The following is a 22,281-nucleotide window of genomic DNA, read 5'->3' as shown; positions in this document are numbered from 1 at the left end:
ACATAGTGCAAACTTTTCCTTTTAGAATACTTATAAATATTGGAATACAGTTTGTGAATAAATTTATCAGTATCAAAATATTGAAGTTTTTCACAATGCAATTATGTAGCTAAGCTTTATTTAAATTTATTGCCTAAGAAATTTCAAATCCATGCACTGTCATTCAAACAGATGCATTCGAAGAGATAACGTCTTAGATGTTCCCAGGGTGTGCATGAGTTGGTATGTGCATGAATGTTTTAAGACGTTTTCATCAGAAAAAAATCAACATGTCATTTGCTTGAAAACCAGCAGAGCCTAACAAATCCCAAACAGTGAACAGAAATAGCAGACTGGAAATTGGCATTTCAGTAGTTCAGCATCAAAGCCATTCACTGTACCACATTCTCATGCAAAATAAAAACTATAAGATGTTGCTGAACGAATGTCAGAGCAGGGAAAGGAAGAAGAAAAATGTGAGGAGAGGATTTGCTGCTTCGTCTTCAAATGCAAAGTTTAAGACAGAAAAATGAAACGTATTTTTCATAATATTCTACTCTGGTTATCTCTTTCTGCCCGTCAGTAGTTTTACAAAAATAAGTAATTACTCCTATTAAAGGCCATTAATGTGCTAGTCTTTTCTCAATTATACAGCAGTGTGGTCTGAGCAGCTGATAGATCTTTCTGTCAAGCTTGTCTATTCCTCCTAAAAACCTATACTGTTAATTGGCCAGTCTAATCACCAAATAGATCATCAAAGAGGCTGTGTTTCTTAGCAAATCCCTGCCCCAGAGAATGTATACATAGCCTAATGTATTAAAGAGAGAGGATAAAATTTGCATAGTTGCATCAGTTTTCCCTGTTTCCGTCTTTGGAAATCAAACTTCCTTGTAAAATGAAAGAGAAATTTGCCCCGAAATAGCAAAAGTATTATGAAAGGTGAGGGGGAGAGATGCAAAAATTTAGGTACTGTGATGCGTAATGAGTAAGGTCTAGTTGCTCCTTGAATTATGCTTGTTTATCAGAAACAGAGGAAATAGCAATTTTCCATATGGACCAACATCCTACTGTATAACTAGCAATGTCCATTTTGTAAATAGTGAAGGCACACTGCAAAGCAAACTTCTTGACAAGAGCGCTTTAACAGACATGAATTTTTGAAGGAGAATAGTGGAGTAGGTTAGATTTGCTTTTTCTTAATTTGTTGTAAGTTTAATTACATTCTTTGGTGTGGGTGTGCGCATATGTATGTATCTACACATATATGCGTATGTATACAATACTATATATGTAAGGTGTACAATATTACTTTTATATAAATCTGTGTGTGTGTGTGTATCTTTTTTCCTTGTGTCTGTATAAACTTCTGGAAGTTGCTGCTGGATTTTTCTTCATTTTTGTTTGTGGTAAGATTATCTAGCTTCCTTGACAAATGTCTCTCCATGTCTTGTTGTTATAAATCTAAATAAATAGTAGTTTCTGACTGAGCTGTCCAGGTCACAACTGCTATGTTCAGGTGTCTGAGTTCATGAGGCTTGCTGAATTGGAGTCTTCAAATGCAAACACACGATGCTATATCATGTTTCATGCTGGCACCGTCTGTGTGCCTTCCACAGCTTAGGAGGCCAAATGAATGCATATTTGTGTGGTGAAATACTGAATACATTTCTCCGCACATGCTTTTCTCATTGAGAAGAAAAACATGTATTTCGGCACCTTTGTGTTTTCAACTATATGCCTTTTCAAGGTAGCGGGTAGATGTCTTAGGCTCATACAGCAGGTTTGGAGATGTTTGCAGAATGTGAGCATATGAATCCACCTGTGGCAATCTGATGTTTAGAGAAATCAGAGGATAACATAAAGAAAAATTTTGAAGATAGCTTATAATTCATTTGTAGTGAAGAGTGAGGTAAACCTAAGATAATGACAGTTTCATGACTTTTCACTATTGATTTCCTCTAGCTCATCTTTCTACCCGCTGGATTAGTTAGGGAGAATATTGATCCTACGTTTGCCAGTCAAGATAGATGATAATATGGTGGCAGATGGGATAACTTAAAACCTATGTTCACAAGCAATCATTGCCTCCGTTGTTTAACTTGCATCTTAGAAACTTTTTAGAATGACATTCTGTAGTTCCAACAAGCCCTTCCTCCCAAACTTCATTTTAAGTTTATGAAGTAAGAATTAATGCCATCATGGTTTTCTGGTACTGTACATGGCACAGTTCTCCCTGGATGGGTGTTTGGGTCACCATAAGATAGTGAGAGCGTAGATCTGGCTGCCTTTTTTTACAATGATCACACAAAAAGTAGGTGGCTCTGACTTTGACTCTTTCTACCTACCTGTTGGGCAGCTCCCAAATGACTTGATGGGAGAAGTCTCCCTCTCCACCTGAAATGTCTCTTGAGAGCGAGCTGTCCAGTCATGTAGTGAAATCTCTGAAGGTGGGAGTTGTGTTTGCTTTCAGACGTACATCACCAAAGGATCTTAGGTGGTTTGTTTGGAAGATCAAATGTTAGTGCCAGGATTTAGGCACCCTTCTTTGAGAATTATTTTAAAATGCAAATAAATACAAGGAAGGCACGAACACCTCCCAGCCTAACAGCTTGCAGCAGAAATCAGCTACAAAGACTGTAGTTTTTTCTTTTTTCTGTAAGCTCATGCTTATACAAACACCTCTCTTCAAATGGTTTCATTTCCCAGATGCAGCTGGTACAGAACAAGATGTAGAAAAGAAAAAAAAGAAAATTTTTAACAGTGAAAGGCATTTTTTGAACTCTGAAATTTAAAAAATTGACAATTCACTCCCTTTTAGTTAGATGGTTACCTAGAAGCATGTGAGAAGAGCATTTGAGTTTCTCGGTTCTGCATTAAATAGCAAAGGCAAATTTAGGATTTATTGATTTATTTACTCTGGGTTTCTGCTAGTGTTCTGTGATTTTTAGTGTATTTTAAAGATATACCCAAAGACTTGACCACAGAACAACTTTTAAAAATAGTAATAGAATTATATAGAAAAGATTTAGAAGAAAATTCTGGAAGTAAGCATTTTCTTTCCACAGAAATAAAACTGGTAAGTGTTGTCTGAACCTTAGGGATCTAAGTTACTGAAGGGCACAGTAATTCAGTTTTAGAGTACTCTTCAATGAACAGAGCGTTTATGTGTTCATGCCTCCCCTATTTTATTTTTAATGAGAAGTGTGTCCTGGTAAAGAGCAGACAAGGGAAATCAGCCAGACTAGAATCAGTCTGCCTGGTGAGTGCTAAATTATTTTTGGAGGCAGTTCTGGGCCTTTTTGGTGGTAATAACTTTTTTTTTTTTTTTTTTTTTTAATGCACCAGTTTGCTGCAGCATGTGCAGTTGGGACTGATGTTTCAGATATTATGGTAATTTAAAGACAAAGCTACCAGGAGAATGTCAGTTTATTCATTCAGTATATCTACTTTACATCCTCCTTTGTCGTTTTCGGTAGGTTTTTTGAAACAGCCCGGTGAACAGTGCAAGAGAATAGTTTATCAGGATAGGCAAGATTCCTTAGTGGTATTGCTTGTTAAAATGCAGATGTGGTATAATAAGGTCGCACACTGCAATTTCCTAGCGCTTGCCCTGCTACCCCAGCTCCGTCCGCGCAGGCCGAGAACGTAGAGCTGATTCTGACTGCTGTCACGTAGTCGCACAGCGGTCTGGTAGTGCCTCGCAAAAGCAATGTGGTCTGAATGACAGCGTGAGGCTCCGTATTCGGCAGAAGCATTTCAACCGTGCTGACAGCAGTGACAAAAATCTTCAGACCTCCTGTCCTGTCTTTTTTCCCTTCCATAGAACAAAACAGACAAAACACTAAAACTGCAAGAAAACATGTCAGAAAGTGTAGAAACTGAGCCTCAAATTAATATTAATGGGGAAGAAGGCAGGGTACTCCAAACAATGAGAGAAGAATTCCTAATACCTTATTTTGCTACCGTGCATACAGATTTTTTAAAAGCAGAAATTACATAGTTTTCATAGTTGTTTGGACATATGGTGAAATCTCGACTGACTGCTAAGGGATCATGCAGTTTGAGGTAAGAAAGAGGGAATTCTTTGCAGCTCTGGCAGTGGGTGGTGTTTTTTGTATACCTGTGCAAACACATCCTCCCGTTGAGTGTACTCTGGCACTCGTTGAGTGTAGCTCTGTACTACCAGCTACAGCTTATGATTCTGTAACTATCACTACTTTTGGATGCTTTAAACGTTTATCAGTCTGAGGTGTCACCATTTACAAACGCAAGTAGCGTATCTGGGCAAAGAAGGCTATTGTATGTGTGTAGCTTCTGTTGTGTCTGATAGGAAAAGAGATGAATTTTCAGAAAAGATGTCTGGATAGGAATGCAGGGCCCCACTCCAAATGGTCTGTTGACCTGTAAGATGGGCCATTCGGTTGGCAGTATGGCTTATAAGAAACAGCCCGACGGCCCATCAGCAGTGCTGTGTTGGGCGCATCAGGTTATGCTAAAATTAGGTAAAACTCAGGAAACTTTGCCATGTTCTTTTTTGTCCAAACTAGAATCAGTACAGAAAGTCTAGGCTTGTTCAGGAAGAGAGGCTAATAGAATTATCATACCAAAGCTGTTGTAAATCATACATAAATAGGATCTCGTGCAGGTAGGAGTGGCAGTAATATCCAAAAATAATTACTTTGGAGAAGACTGTAAAGAACCATCCCCTGAAATAATTTATTTTAGTGGCTTTAGATATTCACTTTCTAAGCATTTCTTTAGTAGATCAGTTAATGCATTAGGGCTTAATTCATACAGATTATTCAGATCATTTTCCATCAAAGTTATGAATACTTTTTCTATGTTTATTTCTGTATGCTGCAGCTTTCTATTATGTTTCTACTCAAAATTAGTTTTGACAAATAACCCAAGCAAAACCAGTTTTGCAAAAAAATCTGTTTTTCTTTCTACCTAGTAGATTAAATTGACACGTAGAACCTTTCTGAGTTGCGGTTTCTATGTATATATAATGGACCGTTGCATGCAAGCGTATTAGTCCCTAATTTTCCCTGCTTACATTTCTGCAAAGATGAAACTAGTGCAGCTCAGCAGCTGGTGGCCTCTCCAGTAGGGCTTTGGGTGAACAGTCGCCTGAGATCTAGTACGTCAGGAGCCTGTTGTCAGCTCGGAGACGAAAAAGGAGAGCTGGGGGTGGATGAAGGGCTGGTTGTACATACGGTAGGTAAGCGTGGTGATTGCAGGTCCCAGTTGCAGCTGGAGTCTAGCTCCGTCAGGCAGCAGGAATTGCAGGATAACCCCTTTTGGGAGCACCCAGAAAGGCTGCTCGGTGCCCCCTCTTACTCCTCCAGGATCGAGGTGGAGCTGCTACTTAACCCTGTGTGCAGTATTCGTTCTGTGCACCACTGTTAGCTCCTGGTAACATCTACGCTGCCTTTTTTTTTTTTTTTTTTAAAGTGAGGATTAAAAATCCTTTCAGCTTTGATTGAGCACGAGGGAAAAACACTCTTCTTGACTTACTCAGCGACTGCACGAGGGCTTGGGCTGCAGGAGTTATTTAGTGGATGGATGGGTAGACTTCTGCACGGATACAAGACAAAGGGGGCAGCCCCCTTAGCAATCATCTCTTGCTTTTGCTACGGCAGAAATTTGGTGGCTACTAAGTTCCTGTGAACCCTCGGACAAACTGGGAGCTACGTTGTGGATTTGAGCCAGCAAACAGTCATACATATCAAAAGTAAAATATAAACAGTAATTTTGTGTTTCCATTGCAGCCTCTGACTGCTTTGTAATTTCGAGAAAGCTACTTTTTAGAGAGCGGGGTATTTTTATTTTGCCACGTGTATTTGACTATTGGGAAACGAGAATTAAGAAATGGGTCTGTCCTGCATACAGGTGAAGAGCTACTTTCTGCGCCTGCAGTTACCATGAGGCGTAAAGGGGGTTGTCAAAGCAGCCAGAGGCGAATGCAGGGCCAGGGGTGGCTTTCTAGGGGCTGCTTCCCCCGCGCAAGCCGCGGGAGGAGGCGGCAGCTGGGGCTTTGCTAGTCCATTCTGCATAAGCACCTCTTTGGATTAGAACTGTATGTAAGCTTCAGAAAGAAACACGGAAAACAGAAAAGTTGACACGTGCGAGTGCCTTAGAGTCAAATTACATGATCCCACACTGCTTTCATGTTGGCCATTTTCATAGCACAGAAAGAGCCTTTCAAGGTTTTTACTGTAAGAGATGTACAGGGAATGTCTACCATGGTTCTGTGGAATATTTTTCTACTTGCTTATGTATTAAAGTTTATGTATCTATTGCTTTTTTTTGTTTTTGGCTTTATATGCTAGATTTTACCTTGAAGCCAGCATTATATTGAATCTAAAGTGTGGTGTGTGTATATAGGGCAGAGCCTTTGTCAGCTGATTAAAGCCAAAGTTTTTGTGTGTTCTACAGCTAGTCGTAACTGGTGTCTGCTGTAGCAAGCAAGAATGGCATTAGGGAAACCGTCTCCAACTCTGTGGTTGTAGTAACAGCATGGCAGTAGTACACTAGGTAATTAAGCATTTTTCTTTGACCTCAAATACTATATTGAATCTAAAAGTCAATATCTGCTATGGAATCAGAAGGCCTATTTCTTTTCTTTGTTTCCTGGATATGAAAAAATGAGACCTAATTTAAATTTTGTTTTTCATGTGAAACAAATGCCTCCATTGACTTTCGATTTAACATGTATAGGTATAGGAGTCCCTTTCCTGTTGTACATTAGCACCAGAGATTAAATCATGAAGTTATAACAGTTTAGAAAGAAAAAGCATATGACATACATGTAGATTATTATTTTTCTTCCTGGTATAACTTTCTGTTGGACAGCATCAGAAAGATGAGCCTGTGACCACTTGAAAAGCTTTTGCACTATAGTTAGAACCGCTTGCAAAAAAACCACTCAATACAAAACAAATGCAACAAAGTCTTTTTTCTTACACTTTTTGTCCTGATTAAAGAAAATATTTATTTAAAAGGAAGTTAGTGTGAAAATATGTTTATGCAGCATAGCAAACTGTACACTTCGTTCTCTTTGTCACCTGTCGTGAATGGTATCGCACGGTCTGGGAAAGGGACGAAAGAAGTTTGGCCTTTCTTTTTTCCAAGAAATGTTGTTTGTTTGAGTTGCTAACCTTAAGGGTAGATTTCATCACATTTAGGAACATACATACTCAGATGTTGCAATATATGTCTCCGTTTTAACATGCTGCTTTAGTTTGTTGATTTGCTGTGTGAACAGTTCTGTGTCTTACAAACTCTGCTTTCCTTTAATGTTCTTCCCAGGGCCAACGTCTTTTTGAAAAATTGCTAGAACTGGCATCCCGAAATATTGAGATAAAATTAGTGAGTGATATACTGCCCATGGAATCAAAGGTATTAAACGACTTGAAAACAAAGGGTAAGACCAAGGTCTTTACGTTGTTATGCCATTGACTGCTGTATTACCTTCCTATTGCTTAAAATGCAGGCTCAGGTGACAGGCAAAACACAAGCTATTGCTTTAACAGAGCTGCCATATAATTCTTCAGCTTTCTTTGGCTCAGAATTACCAAACCATCCAAAACTCTCTGTCACTGTAGTTGTAGATGCTGGCAGCTTATGAGTGGTAAAAAGGTGGTGCAGTGACTTGATATTTGAACCCATTAGAGCCATGCTAATGGTAGGTTATATAACCTAAGAGACTGCTATTATGCCCTCTGGAACAAGACAGTTTCCTCTTTTGAGGAAGAGCAAAACAAAATTATAAAACAGTATGTCAGTGGTACTGATAATATTGAACTGGAAAAACTGACCAAGTTTTCAGTGCTACGTGTGTTGCTCAGGTTCCTGCTAATGTCTGTGCTTTCCTAACCCTTGCTGTGAAGTTTAAAATCCCTAACCAAAGAGAGGTTACACACTGACTTTACATGACTAAACTGGCTTTACATAGAGATGTTTCAACAACAACGAAGAGAATTTAAGAGATGTTAAAAGAAATTAGAATCTCTTAAGAGAGTTTTAATAATCTTACAATTCTTCTGAACAATAATAATACATAATCTATATAATCTGATAAAAGTATGAGTTTAAGGGTAGGATGCATTTTTAAATGACACAAAGAACCTGTATATTTTGATGGCATTCATATCTGACGGCATCCATATCTGACATACATTAATCTAGTATGTGAATCACAATTGGAATTTGAAAAAATTCATGAAGCAAAGCAGTTGCTTTAGCAACTAATGCGTAGCAGTACCCTAATATGGCATGTCTGTTCATGGTACGTAATAAAGAACAGCTTCTTCCAACAACAAAAATCTTTATTTGATTAAATTCCTTGTACTCTGCTGACTAGGTAAATAAAGAAAGTCTTGAGGTACTAGAGGTCCTGGTCCCTTAAATAGATCCTCTTTTGATCAAGGCTGACATGTTATTACAATGTAATAGCTACTGAGTCTTGTCACTTCACAGTACTGCCTGTTCCAGGACTTTTATTTATTTCTATTATATATCCAAAAGCGATATTGTTTCTTTGATAACCAATGACATTATATCCGCTTCGTAGAACATTTATAAAGTAAGGAGTTATCTTCTGATGTGTTGAAAAAGAAATGTATGTTTTATTTTCAGTATCAATGAAACTATTTTTGAAAGAGTAATTTCTATTCCCAATTCACAGAATTTTGATTCTAATGTCCTAAATTCCCCCCCAGTCAGACAAGGTTAGAGGTAAGATCTGTACATTTATATTCACGTACCTGGCAGTAGATGTTTTGTCTGTCATTTATTGTGAGCACCCAATATCAGAAATTACACACTTCCAAAAAAGATGAGTAAAAATCCAAAGCTAGAAAAGGGAACTATATATGTCATTAATGCATCCATCAATTTCTGTTGGGATTAATCAGAGCTGTAAGCCTTTTTTTTTAACAAATAAACAAAATACATACAAATGCAATACTAACAAAACAAAATACAAAATAACTTTACAATTTTGTAAGCTTTGATTTTCCTTATGTCTTGTTCAGATTTCTGAAAAAGGAAATTTTAGAGTCTTCAAATGCTCTTAGCTGCAAAGATTTCCAGAATTTCCCTTTGATGTAGTAATTTTGTGATTTTTGCTTCCATCCTCTTTGATTTTTGTAATTGTAGGCATCATTGCATACTATTGTCCTTTTTCAAAAATTAACATTAAAACTTGGTGAATTTCTCATCATGAAGGGTTTTTTCCTCATTCTATATTTTGGTTTGGTTTATAAATTCAGATATCTTTATTAGAATGTCTCGATTATGATGTGGCTGATTTCCAACTCTGTTGCAACTCTTTTGCCTGCGTTAGGGTTGTTTTGTTGTTTTTTATCTCCAGGAAAGATAAGTAAATATTTATTTCTGCGTTTCTGAAAAGAAAAAAGTTAGTTTTAATATGCCATTTTCGATTAGAATGTCAGATACAGTCATCTTAGTTTTACGCTGAAATGAGTGGACCTTGTATGACGAGCTGATTCGTGGTTTGTCTCACACTCTATGTCCTCCTGATGTCAAATAGAAGCTAACCTGGAATTCAAGCTTAACAATAAACACAGTGTACCCCAATTTCCATTAGTTCAATAATCATAGAAACACAGTGAAGGGAAAACATATCTATATTAGACTTTTTTCTGTCTCCTAGATAAAAAGTTATTGTTAAGTAGTACTGTTGTCTTAGCTGATGACAGACATCCCAATATCCTTTGCTATGCTGCCCAGCAAGAACTGTCTACTAAAATTATTAGTCTTTTTTCTTGTGAAGCTCTGGCCAGCTGCATCATTAGAAAACAGTCAGAATTGATCCTTGAAACAGAGCTGCGCATCTTCTTTTGGACCTGTATATTCAAAAAGATAACTAGTTTTTTTTTTTTTTCCTGAAACTGGTCAGATGCATCTGAGGAAGTATGCTACGCGCACCATTTTAGTAAGAAATGTTCCTCTTGTGGGAAAGAAAGCAGTAAATGTATCAGTAGCTCAGCCAAACTTTGAAGCTTCCTCAAGATGGAGATCCAGAATATGTTTCACTAAACAAACTCAAAACTCCCACTTGTGGCATCAGCTTGAATTAAGCAGATGAGGGTCCACACACTACTCTGTAGTTCACCAGCTAATAAACTGAGCTGACTGCTCCTAAGCAGCATTTTTTCTTGGAGTCTGGCCACAGCCAGTAGCGTGGAGAGAAAGCACGTAGCTCTTGGGGCTCTGGGAACTTCTCGTACTCTTAAGTCTCTACTCGCCTTGCTGGGTAAGCGTATCCCAGCCTCTTCCTTCCAAGGTAGATAATTTGCAAGAGTCAGACTGTCTCCAGGTAAGGGGCTGCCATTGCAAACGCAAGAGATGGTAGCTCTTGTACAGAGGAGGAGGAAGAGCCTTGCTTTCCTTGTCACCGGACTGCAAGCTCAGCACTTGTGAGCTGTGCCCACGTGCTATGCAGGCTGGTTCCTGGGGTCAGGATGAGGTGTAATTCAGGTGTCAGCCCCAGGATGTACCGATTGATACCTTCTGAGGATGCTGCAGCCGGGGCTCCCCACACATCTCCTGCAGCTCCACAGGCCATGACCTACCTCACTCTGCATCTTCAGGTGATACAGAGGTGATGCATCTTTCCCACTTAAGCTAAGTAGCCCAGGTAAAAGTCTCTGTCAGTGGCACAGGCTGTATGTGGTTGCTTGCAGCAGTAACTAAACTTTGTCATCCGTATGGTCTCAACTCATTGTGTACTAGGAACCACAATACATAACAGCACTGCTGCATCTCAGCGCAGTTGTTGAAGAGTACTTGTGCCAGCTAGATTATACTAGCACAAGTTTCATTTTTCTAGACAGACATGCCTGGAGCCCCCTTGCCTCTTCTCACCAGTCCCAAAATACAGTAGAAAGCAGCTTTCATAAACCTTTTCCAGCTCAGGGGTGCATCCTGCACATCCTTGCCTGCCCCCCAGTGCTCTCTGCTGATTAACAGGAGGAGAAAGTTGAAATCTGGTTTCGGATTTGGGCTGCTGGGGTAAGATAAAGCACATTTTATATGGGCAGGAGAGCAGAACTAAACTGATGGAGAATAAAATAAAAATGGACAATTATTTTACAGCTGCAATGTTAGTACAAATATTTAAGCTAGCTGCTAACCTGCAGGTTGCTCAGGCACTGCTTAAGTCTGTTTTCCCATGTCTTTGCTAGCCTGACTGACTTGAGCTAAATGGTGAAGCAGGGTAGCTTGATTACAGAAGTCGTCTAGTGGCTGCAGCATGGAACGTGACTGAATTTATTGTTCTAAGGGACAGCACACCCAGTGCTGTGGTCATGATGGGAGCCTCTGGGTGGAGTGATAATCTGCATTTGCTAATAATTGTTGCCCTGGGGAGCATTATTTAGTTGCAAAAGTAAGCATTCTGAAATTAGGAAATAATAGCTCCAGAACGCGTATTTATCACCCATTCTGTAATTATATTATCAGATGCTATATTTTGCATAGAATAGCTGACTGCTACTTGCTGTAACTTTACCACATTAGTTAATTGGAAATTTTTTTCCATTGAATTGAGTGAGAATACAATCAAACATTTAATGCCTAAGGCAAATGGTGCTCATTCAGGGGATATTATTTCTGTGGGTAATGGGTACTATCTTTTCTTATCTTAATATTTAATGTATGTCTCCTGGCTTTCTTTACTGCACATCCGCCAGATCCTGCACTGAATGCAGAACGATTAATTTCCTCATAAGCTTTTCCAGGATGCTTCTCACTGTGGTGTCTGAGTGCTCTGTAAATACAGTATTAATGAATTTCTCTTTACAACATCACTGTTAGGTGAGGTAGGTTGTTGTTTCTGTCTCTCGGGGACAACTAGCAATTATTAATTCCAGCACAGGCACCAAAACCTGCATGGGAGCATTTATTTCACTAATGTATATTTGTAATTAAAAAAATAACCACATGTGTGTTCCCCATCTAATGTCAAAGTTGTTATTAAATGAGCTGTAAGCTGTGATGCTATTTCAGGCAGACCTTTCTTTTGTAATATCCAGTCCTAGGGTGAAATCATGTTTTTCTTTAGGCAATGTTAAAGCTGTATTTCACTTTATGTGTGCACATACTATGCCTACCTGTGTATGTCTGTCTTGTGAAAGGTAGGTCTGTAGGCAGAATTTGGCTTGCTATGTAAACAAATACCATCATCTTTATTCTTGTGATGTGACAGTAGCTTATTAATGCTTGTTTTCAAGGTTATTGCTTTAGCCTTTCCCCAGCTGTGGCTCACTCTAGTAGACTGAAACATTTCTTGTAATCCTCCTACTCCTTGCACATAATTACGTACCAGTGTTTGTTCCACGGTAACATCTGAATAGTATTGTCTCCAATTAGCAGGTTGTTGTATCATTTCTTACGTGTACAGAATTTAAATTCTGTACTAATTATGATCTTATTTTAGGCAACAGTGAGTGTTAATGCTCTTTTAGACATGCCAGTGGGTTTCCTTTCTTCAGTTTGCGTTGCTTCGTTCCCTTTCTGTTTGCCTTTTTTTTTTTTTTTGTAAAGCATTCCCTTTTCATGAATCATTTTTCATGTATTTGCAAGGCGTGTTTTTGTTTTGTCAGTTCTGGCTGAGGCAGATATGAAAAGAGGAGTCTGTCCATGTCACAAACGTGAATTAAAAAAAAAAAAGATCACCTACCTCAACCTGCATCTACTCGCTGTTGAATGTTAGTGATGAAACTGAAGAATAATATGTTACCTCTTTTGTTAAGGCAGGATCTAAATATTAGATCATATGTGCAACTGTTACTCATCTGAGCAGTTCAGCTGCACTCATGCACACTTGCTCAGGATTGCCTTCTGTCTTAAGTAGATACAACCATCACAGAAAAACTGAAAAGTTATAATACTGAGGGGAGAGAAATGAAAAGAAAGTTGAGCTCTGTGAGCTTTTTGTGCTTTTCTTTATGCGCCTCGGATTGCAAACACTAACAGATACCATTCCATGACAAATTAAATCGGTCTATATATGGGCAGCTGCCTGATCCCAGCCTCCTCCCTGCCTTCCACCATATGCTGTCCCTGCCTTCTCCCTTGCACCAGTGATCATGCAATGAAATCGTGCAGGGGGCTGATTGTGCTAGAGGCTGCTTTTTCTGGCTGGGTTAACTGTTGTTTGCGTTAGAGGTCTGCGTTACTCAGTATATGAACTCACAACCGTAAATGCTGGGTACAACATGAAGATAGGAAACACGTAGCTGGGGTTAGCAAGGGAAACAGGACCACTGACATCTCATTTAGAATGGTTTAAGCTGACATGGCACCAGCGTGCTTAAGAATTTGTGCAATGCCTAGGGATTTTTAGTGTATTTGTTTTTTACTTTGGTTTTAATGAAATTGTTGAATATGAATTAATATATCAGAGGAAGTGTGTTCATAAAAATCTCATATTCCATCTGCTTCTGTTGGCACGCTTACGGTGCAGCAGTTTTACAGCTGTCAGGCTTGTTCTTACCTCTGGCCACAATCACCCTGCTTTTCCCTATGCCTCATTGTGTGGGGCGTGGGAAGAAGACTTCATACTTCTAACATATTATAGAATAACTGACAACCTTGTACGATGTTGCAGAAAAAAGTGGAGAACATTTGAGAACTCTCAGTCCAGTTTCCCCAGGCTGTGATTTAAGCATGTAACGTAGGGCCTTTGTGTACTGCAAACCTGAGGAATGTGGAGTCAGTAAGACCTTTTGTAATATCCAGTCGTAGGGGTGAAGTCTTACTTTTCTTTAGGTAGTGTTAAAGCTATATTTCACTTTTTTTCCACATGTGTGCGCTAACTGTGCGTATATGTATAGGCCTGTCTTGTGAAAGGTAGGTTCAGCCTGCAGGTAGAATTTGGCTAGCTATGTAAACAAACGTCATCTTAGTTCTTCTTATGCTGTAACAGTAGCTTATCAATGCTTGTTTTCAAGGTTACTGTTTTAGCCTTTCCTCAGCTGCTGTTCGAATGAACAGTCTACTAGACTGAACCATTTCTCATGATCCTTCCATTTCTTGCGCATAATTCTGTACCATAATTACAGATGTGGCATGGGATATGGTGCATGGGAAGGATCTAGACTAGTTGCGGAGCTGTTTTCCGTAGTTCCATGAGGATTTGAAAGGAGAACCTAAACTTCTATATTTATATTTAAGTAAGCCTGTATTCCCTTTTCATATGAAGATAACGCTGGGAATTGATGTAAAAGCTGCAAAGACTAAAGAGAAAACATTCCCCATTCATGCAATGGGAAGCTGGAGTCCTGAAGCTGAGTCTTCAAGAGATTTCTGTATGTCCAGATGGCCAGCTTGTTTACAACAACGTGGACACGTTGCAAAGAGGGATCTTGTTTGTCCATGTCATGAATCCTTTGAGCAACCTTCCACTGAATGATAGGATAAAGAACCAAAATTGGTTGCAATAGAAGAAGATAGGAGAGAATGCAGGAGAAAAACGTTTTATTCATCTATCAAAAGAAAAAAAAGGTGAAGAACTTTTATTTTTGAAACAGCAAAAGTAATTTTTTTTTCCCTTCTGTGAATGTCTTGCTTGTGAATATTTCTGATTTTTAAGATACATAAGCTCCCTGATGTGGCTTAAAGAACTTCAACCGAAACAGTTACACTGGCATAACTGAGAGGTGGTGCATTATGGTATGAAGATTGGGATGGTGGGAGGGAAGGAAACAAAACTACTTTAAGCTAGTAGCTAGAGTTGCTACCAAACAGTTTGTTCAATTGAAATCACAACACTGGGGGGATTCTTGCAATATGTGATACAGCATTTATTTTCCCCAGAGTGAAATTTTCATTTGTGGCACAAGAAATCATTTCCAGTCTTTTTTCAAAGCAGAGAGGAAAAGGAGGAGGAAGAAAGGGAAATCCCAGGTGGATGACTGATAAGACAATACGAGGTTTATCCAGAACGGTATTGCCATTTCGGCAATGATCTAATTATTTATTAGTTGTTTTATCTCATTGTTATGCCTCGCTTTGCATATATGGGATGGGTCCAGTGGAGAGAGGTGTGCCCTAAACTCTGAAGTTGCCGTAGTTGTACAGTTGCAACTAAATAACTTGTGTAGCACCATTGAAATAACATCTGATGGATGCTTCATAAGACTGTGAAGAGTGCTCTTGAGAGCTGAAGTTCAGTTGGTGGTTATACATAAGGCATCAAATGGAGTTGTAGCAAGAAGATGGGAGAGGAAGGATGTTGGAGCTGGGATAAGCTCCTGCTCTCTTAAAATACAGCAGTACCAAAAATTGACTTATTTTTTCGCATGAAAAATGTTTTTCTGAAAGAAGCAAGTAATTGGGATCTGAGTTTCATAGAGTTAAACAAAAGGTGGAAGAGAAGGGGGAGGAGGGAGAGGGGGAAATCCCTTCCTCTGTTCCCTTAGAGTCTTCACATTTTGAGTGTTGACGTTTTCTAAAACTCTGCTTTAGCCATACCTTAACATATGAGAGTATTCAAAAGGCATCTAATGGAAATTGCACTTGGAAAGCCTTTGGCATTCTACTTGAAGTTCATTTTTAGATTTTGATTTACTGTGAATCAGGCCTTGTTCCTTTTTTATTATTATTTCATATACCTTGGATACCCACAGTAGAGCAGATGCATGCTTTGATTTAAATTTTTTTTTCAGTTGCTGCTGGAGATTGTTTCCTGGTATTTTTTTCAACAATTTTAGCCTATGACAAGCAATTTCAGAGCTAAATCCAAGATGAAAGACCTCATTATGTTTTGCACTTCTTAGGACCTGAGTAATAACTCTGATGGAGTTTTGCGTGGAGAGAAATGCAGAGCAAAATTTCCAAAACTACTTACAACCTTCCTTAAAAGAAGGAAATTGTTACCAGTTTCCCATGGGAGCTTTAAGCATTCAGGTACCTACCTAACATCTAGGCAGCACAGACACGTAGAAACTCCTGCTTGTTCGTTTTTGGGAAACATTGCTCTGTTTAAGCACCTAAACTCCCTTGTGCCTCAATTTATGTTGCTGAACGTGCACACATCCACTAAAATCTTGCTATCAAAGAAACGTTCAGCATCAGTTTTATGCCTAAATCCCGTGAGGACTCATAAGCAATCTTTTCTCACTTGTTTCGGTTAGGGAGCTAGATCCTGTAGTGTAAGGTAGGCCGTGTCCAACCTTATAAAACGTGACTGAAAACAGAACAGATGGAATGGACAGAATTTTTATGCAGTGCCTCAGAGACATGTATAGATGTACAGAATGTCTTTGACATGCAGAACATCTGCCTGAGTTGCAGAAGATCTGGGTTCAACGTCCTTCTGTCTAATGGTTTCTAAACTCTTGAGTTGGAGGAGAGAAGGCCTACCTTACCAGGCACTGCAGGCCCTGACAGGAATCCAATTGTGTAAGCTAGTACTGAAGATCTTAAACCTGGTAAAACAGTGTTTGGGAGCTGCTGTTAGAAGGTATTCTCTAGTGGGACTCCTTCAGTCCCTCCTATTTGATCTCTTCCAGTTTACAGAAATTCTTCAAATCTCTACCTCTATTAAAGAATGACTCTGTAGTAATCATCTGTCCATTTGAGATGGAAGAAACCTGGCTCAAATCTTTGTTCTGCTTCTGCTCCTTCTGCTTCCCCCAGATATATTTTGAAAGGAGTGTCTTATCCTCATTTGTAAAAGAGTTATTTTAAGCTCCTAACTGCAGGACAGGATTTTGAAACTTCCTTGGGGAATGGGTCCCTCTGTGCAGTTTGGAATGAAGGGTTCAAATAAACTACATAGTTTCCCTTGACATTTCCTACTACCTAGTTTAGAAGTCTTGTAGCTCAAAAAAATAAACTCCTAATAGTTCAGTTTTTCCTATAGGCTGTATAGGAAACTGAAGACCTAATCTGGGAGTAGGATTTCCTCTAAACAGAAAAACATCCTCACATTATGCACCATAGTGTTCAGATTGCAATGTGAAACAACTTATTTTCTCTTGCAAGCCCAAAGCTCAGACTTTGAAGAAGATTTCAGTATGGCCTGCCTTACAGCGTTCTCTAGCAGAGAGTTAGCAGTATAAAACTGTGGCATCTGCAGCCGATAGACCAAAAAACCAAAAACCGCACTATAATTGTAATTCTAATGGCAGACAGGTCCTTGGATTGTACTGCCTTGTTTTGCCAAGAGGGAGATGAGAAAGGTTCATTTAAGCCAAGAATGATTTGTGCCCACAGTAGCCAAATATGCAAGTGATAAATTCAAATTCTAACTTCTACAGCATCTATAGCTGTAGACTTTATTTGCATAGCTCTGCTGGGAGGAGGTGACAGTGTTCCAAAGGACAGTACCCCTGCACTGGTAATGAATACTTTTGCATTATGAAATATCAGTCACGTACTTTCCAATATCTGTAGCCATCCATTCAAAGAACCATAGATATATAAGACCAGACTTTCCCTTGATGGATTAAGGCTAGATGTACTGTAAGGCACTCTTAAGACAGTAGGTGTTTAGCAGAAACAATATCGTAATTCTTCTTTGAAATCTACTTGAAGAAGTCTTACATAGTAGACTTACATAGATTGATCTGCCTTTTGGTACATACTTACAGTTTGCAAATTCCTTTGCACTTGAATCTGTTACTAATGCATGTGTATTCATGGATTTGGCAGGAATGTGCACACTTGTGTTTTGTAAGCTCCAGGACAGCTGTGAAGGTTGGTAATCCAGCCATCCTTTGAACATCTAAATTGCTTTTGTCTAGTAAAAACTAGTTAGGTGGGTTCACACCACAGGGAGCATATCCGAAATCATGTTTGATAGATGACATGCTGGAATGGATTATTTTTGTGTGGCAGTCGTTCATTTGAGTCACTGACGCTTTTTACCACGGAGGAAACGCTAATGGATGGTGTTAGTAGAAATGGATCGTGTGCAAGTTCCTACTTGTAGTTACTGAGAGAGCTGGTGAGAGCTGCCAGGGCTCTCTGAGCTTTGGAATACATTTATCGCGTAGCCATACTGATGGCCAGATAAATGGAGAGTGAGGTGCATTGAAAACTGGCTGACCTGCCAGGCTCAGAGGGTTGTGGTTAGCAGCGCTGAGTGCTGCTGGAGGCCAGTCACTAGTGGTGTTCCCCAGGGGTCAATACTGGGTCCGATATTGTTTAACATCTTCATTAATGACTTGGATGATGAGACTGAATGCACCCTTGCAAGTTTACAGACGATACAAAACTGGGAGGAGCAGCTCGTACACCAGCGCTCATGTTGCCATTCAGAGGGACCTCGACAGGCTAGAGAAATCAGCAGAGAGGAACCTCATGAAGTTCAGCAAAGGCAAATAGAACGTCCTGCACCTGGGGAGGACCCTCAGGTCCTCCCTTGCTCCACTACATGCTGGGGGCTGGCTGGCTGGCTGGAAAGCAGCTTTGCAGAGAAGGACCTTGGGGGTCCTGGCAGACGACGAGTTGACCGTGAGCCAGCAGTGTGCCCTCACAACAAAGAAGGCCAACGTATCCTGGGATGCATTAGGAAGAGTGTTTCCAGGAAGTCGAGGGAGGTAATCCTCTCCTTCTACTCGGCCCTGGTGAGGGCACATGTGGAGTGCTGTGTCCAGTTCGGGGCTCTGCAGTACAAGAGAGACATGGATTTTCTGGAGTGAGTCCAGTGCACACCACAAAGATGATTAAGGCGCTAGAGCATCTGTCATAAGAGGAAAGGCTGGAGAGAGCTAGAACTGTTCAGCCTGGAGGAGAAAAGGTTGAGAGGAATCTGATCAATGTTTATAAATGTCTGATGGGAGGGTATAGAGAGAACAGACAGCAGACTTTTCTCAGTGGTGCCCAGTGACGGAGCAAGAGGCAACGGGCACAAACTGCATCACAGGAAATTGTTTGAACGTAAGAAAACACACTTCACTGTGAGGGTGACTGAATGCTGGAGCAGGTTGCCCAGAGAGGCTGTGGAGTCTCCATCTGTCATCCATTCAAAACCTGACTGGATGTGGTCCTGGGTAACCTGCTCTGGGTGACCCTGTTTGAGCAAGGGGGTTGGACCAGGCGATCTCCAGGGGTCCCTTCCAACCCCAACTGTTCCGTGATTTTTGTGCTCCCTCTGCAGAAATGTTCATGCCCCGTGATTTCTCTTGGCTACAAAAACACTAACACGGTCTCACCCTGAAAAGAGATGAAGGCCAATGGTGTTTTATATGGTAGTCCAAAGGGAGCAGGTTAATCACTGTGAGTGAATTTTGTCTTTTGTCCTTTACGTAATCCCAAACACTTTTTATCCACTTGAAACCTCACTGACTTCCTAGAAATGTGCTTTGGTCTGTCACTGCAGTCTTGCTCGTAGGATTTGGATGCTATTGATAGGATTTCTGCATGCCATTGCTCGCGAGGGAGCGTGCTTCAGCTTTCCCAGTGACAGTGAGGCCGTGGTCTTTCACTTCACTCAAGTTTTTGGCATCATGTAGATTGAAAAGTGATTCTGAACCACTGGGCAGCTCACAGAAAAGCATAATCTGAAGTGACATAGCACTGACACTTGGATCTTCTGAAGTTGTATACACATTTTCCATGTTCTTTTAAGCTGCATATTTGCTGCTTAGCTCAATAGATTCAATGCTTCTGTTTCAAACCTGCAATTAAAGTCCTATATACTCAAAGTACATGCAAGAAGTTTCCCAAAGCATCTAAAAGCACTAATAAATGTCCAAATCAAGCTGACACTTTTCATTTTGGTGAACGTTTTGGAAAGATTACTCATAAGAAACCTTATTGCTTAAAACAAGATTGTACCATAAAGTAAACCCACGTGACCAAATTTTGCCTCTTACACAAAATTAGCTACCAAGCTTTATCTTCGTAACAAGGACTTGTCATATTATGCTCCTGCTAATCTTTCTGGCAATCCTGTATCATTTTTTAAATTAACCTTAGGCCCCTACAGCATTTCGATATTTCATGAATTTTTACACAACCTGATGATTGGAAAGTAAACTAACATTAGTCTTGTTCGGAAGATATTTCATCTGGAAGTAAAGTTCCCCGAGTGATACTTCTAATTTACTCTCCATCATTCCGTCTGTCATTTCACACCTTTGCAGAGTGATTGTCTCTAATGCTTATGCAAAGTGCATTCAGCTTCTTTTCCTACGTTCAGACAGAATATTAACTATATATAGTGTGCAAATACCAGTATTTATATAGTGCAGAAATTCACAGTCACTTCACTGACTTGAAACAAAACAGGTCCAGCTCTTGATGCTTTTAATTTCAGTAGCCATGTTTGCATGAAGTGAGGGGAAAAAATCAACACAGTTACAGTACTAAATAATATCTATACTGAGCTAATAATAATAATATACTAAGCGCAGTATATATACAGAGTCATTTCAAAAGAAATTTATTAAGGTTGCAATGTCAAGCTTTCAAACATAAGAATTTCTAAGCAAAGGGTTATAGAGCAACTATATCGAGCTATAAGACAAAGGAAACGGACTAAAGGTCTGTTGTCGGTACTGTCTGGGAGTCATCAGAGCCAAGTATGTAGCGAAAGAGTGTAACAACTAAAACAAGCTGAGGATGAGCAGATTGCAATTTGTAGATTAGGAACTCTCTTATTATGGTATTTAAGAGCACATTATGGTGTTTGGACTTCTCCATTAATTTCTGCGATCACTTTTGAACCTGTTTGTATTTTTGTCATCCAGAACGCACAGCAGTAACGTGCTCTGCAACTTCACTATCCATTGTTCCTCAAGATCTTTTTGATTTGCTTTATCATAGTTTCACATTTAACTTACTTGAGTGTGATTTTTTTTTTTTTTATTTTGTTCTCTTGGATTCAAATCTGCTTATTGAAGGATGCCATTTTATCTCTAATATTCTTCCTTAGCCTGTTCTGTAAGTGTTCTGTAACTGTCCATCATCTCTTGGGAGAGGGGTATTTGGTTTTGGAAATCATACACCTTTACTAGGAGCCTCTAATAAAGTGTTTTCATGTATTGCAAGGAAACTAGCAAAGATACTTCTTTTTAGCCTTGAACTTCCTTTTAGTGTACATCCTTGTGTTACGAAGGTCGTCTTTTTGAAGTTAAATGTTACCACAATGGACTTCTGGGATGCAGACGTTCTTCTAGAAGGATACTGAATTTGAATGCAGTGTGGTCATCCTTACAGGGGCTCTTTGATAGTTGCAGCTTGAATCAGTACTATGCATTGCTCAAAATAAATCAAGAGTTGCTTCTGAGCTTGTGGGTTCTCTAACTGGTCCACGAAGCAGTCATTTATGGTATCTAAAAAATATATTCTCTGCATCATGTTGTCTTGCAGTTAAGATGTAGACTTTAGTTGGATATGACATGCTCTTTTTCCCACTGTACCTGTACTGTGCAGGTGTACTTATTCTCTTTCGTAAGCATGTGTAAGACTTTTTATTGTATTTCACTATGATTTTCATTGTGGAGTCTCATCTTTCACTTATTGAACACTGATCAGGGCTTCATCTGGAGACAGACTTATTTCTTTTTTTTTTTTTTTTTTTTTTATCTGTAATGTTCAGTTCTGAGACAAGGCTACTTCATCATGCTCACATAAGGTGGAGGAATAGCTTTATTCCCATTTTACAGATGAAGTAGTAAGACACAGAAGCAAGTGTCAACACATCCACTTATTTTGATGTTAGTTTGTGACACACACAATCTGTTTGATTTTTTTTAAAAGAGTAATTATCATTGTTTAGCATTTAACACACATCAGTGAAGTTGCAAACAGGATTAGATCCCAAGGGCTCAAACTGAGTCCTTGGAAAATGAGAAGTGCACCTGGTCAGTCGGCCCTCTCTCATACAGAGAAGCTTTGTAGCACATCAGCTGTGAGATCCAAATATCAGCTACCAAGTATCTTTGGTAGCTTTTAGCTGCCTTAAATATGTGACTATCCTTTTTTCTTCTGTCGAATTCTAGCCTTATTAGCTCCATTCCTTCTGTCTTCTGTAACACACAAAATACAGCTTCTACAGCAACAGTCTGCTTTATATCAAGGTCCTGATTCCACTCCACAACAGAACGGTCTCCTGTGCTTCATGTGGCCCTGTTGATGTCTTAATAGTACTTTAAGTTTGATCTTTCATTGCTTTAATTCAGGAGTTGCCCACCTGGCTGTGTGTTCACTGTGCTTCATGTCAATATTCAGCTGTATTTGCCATCTAGCCTTTATCACTTCCATTTTATATGCTGTAGTCCAAATCCCTTCTGTCTCTTGCTTTGCTCCTGTACACCC

General features: G+C 39.5%; 1 protein-coding gene across 6 annotated transcripts in view; it reads left to right on the top strand.

The window, feature by feature from the left end:
• The window catches only part of PLD5 (phospholipase D family member 5), a 189,903-nt gene that overhangs the window by 110,169 nt on the left and 57,453 nt on the right, over positions 1-22,281 (top strand). For all 6 annotated transcript variants that reach the window (XM_009681096.2, XM_068939288.1, XM_068939284.1 and 3 more), the window contains one exon: positions 7,291-7,405. In XM_009681096.2, the coding sequence (XP_009679391.1) occupies positions 7,291-7,405 (115 nt within the window). The remainder of the gene's footprint in view (positions 1-7,290; positions 7,406-22,281) is intronic.

This window comes from Struthio camelus, chromosome 3 (assembly GCF_040807025.1).
Source record: "Struthio camelus isolate bStrCam1 chromosome 3, bStrCam1.hap1, whole genome shotgun sequence".
NCBI lineage: Eukaryota > Metazoa > Chordata > Aves > Struthioniformes > Struthionidae > Struthio > Struthio camelus.
The sequence above is the reverse complement of the archived record's forward strand: the minus strand, read 5'-3'. Positions and strand labels throughout refer to the sequence as shown.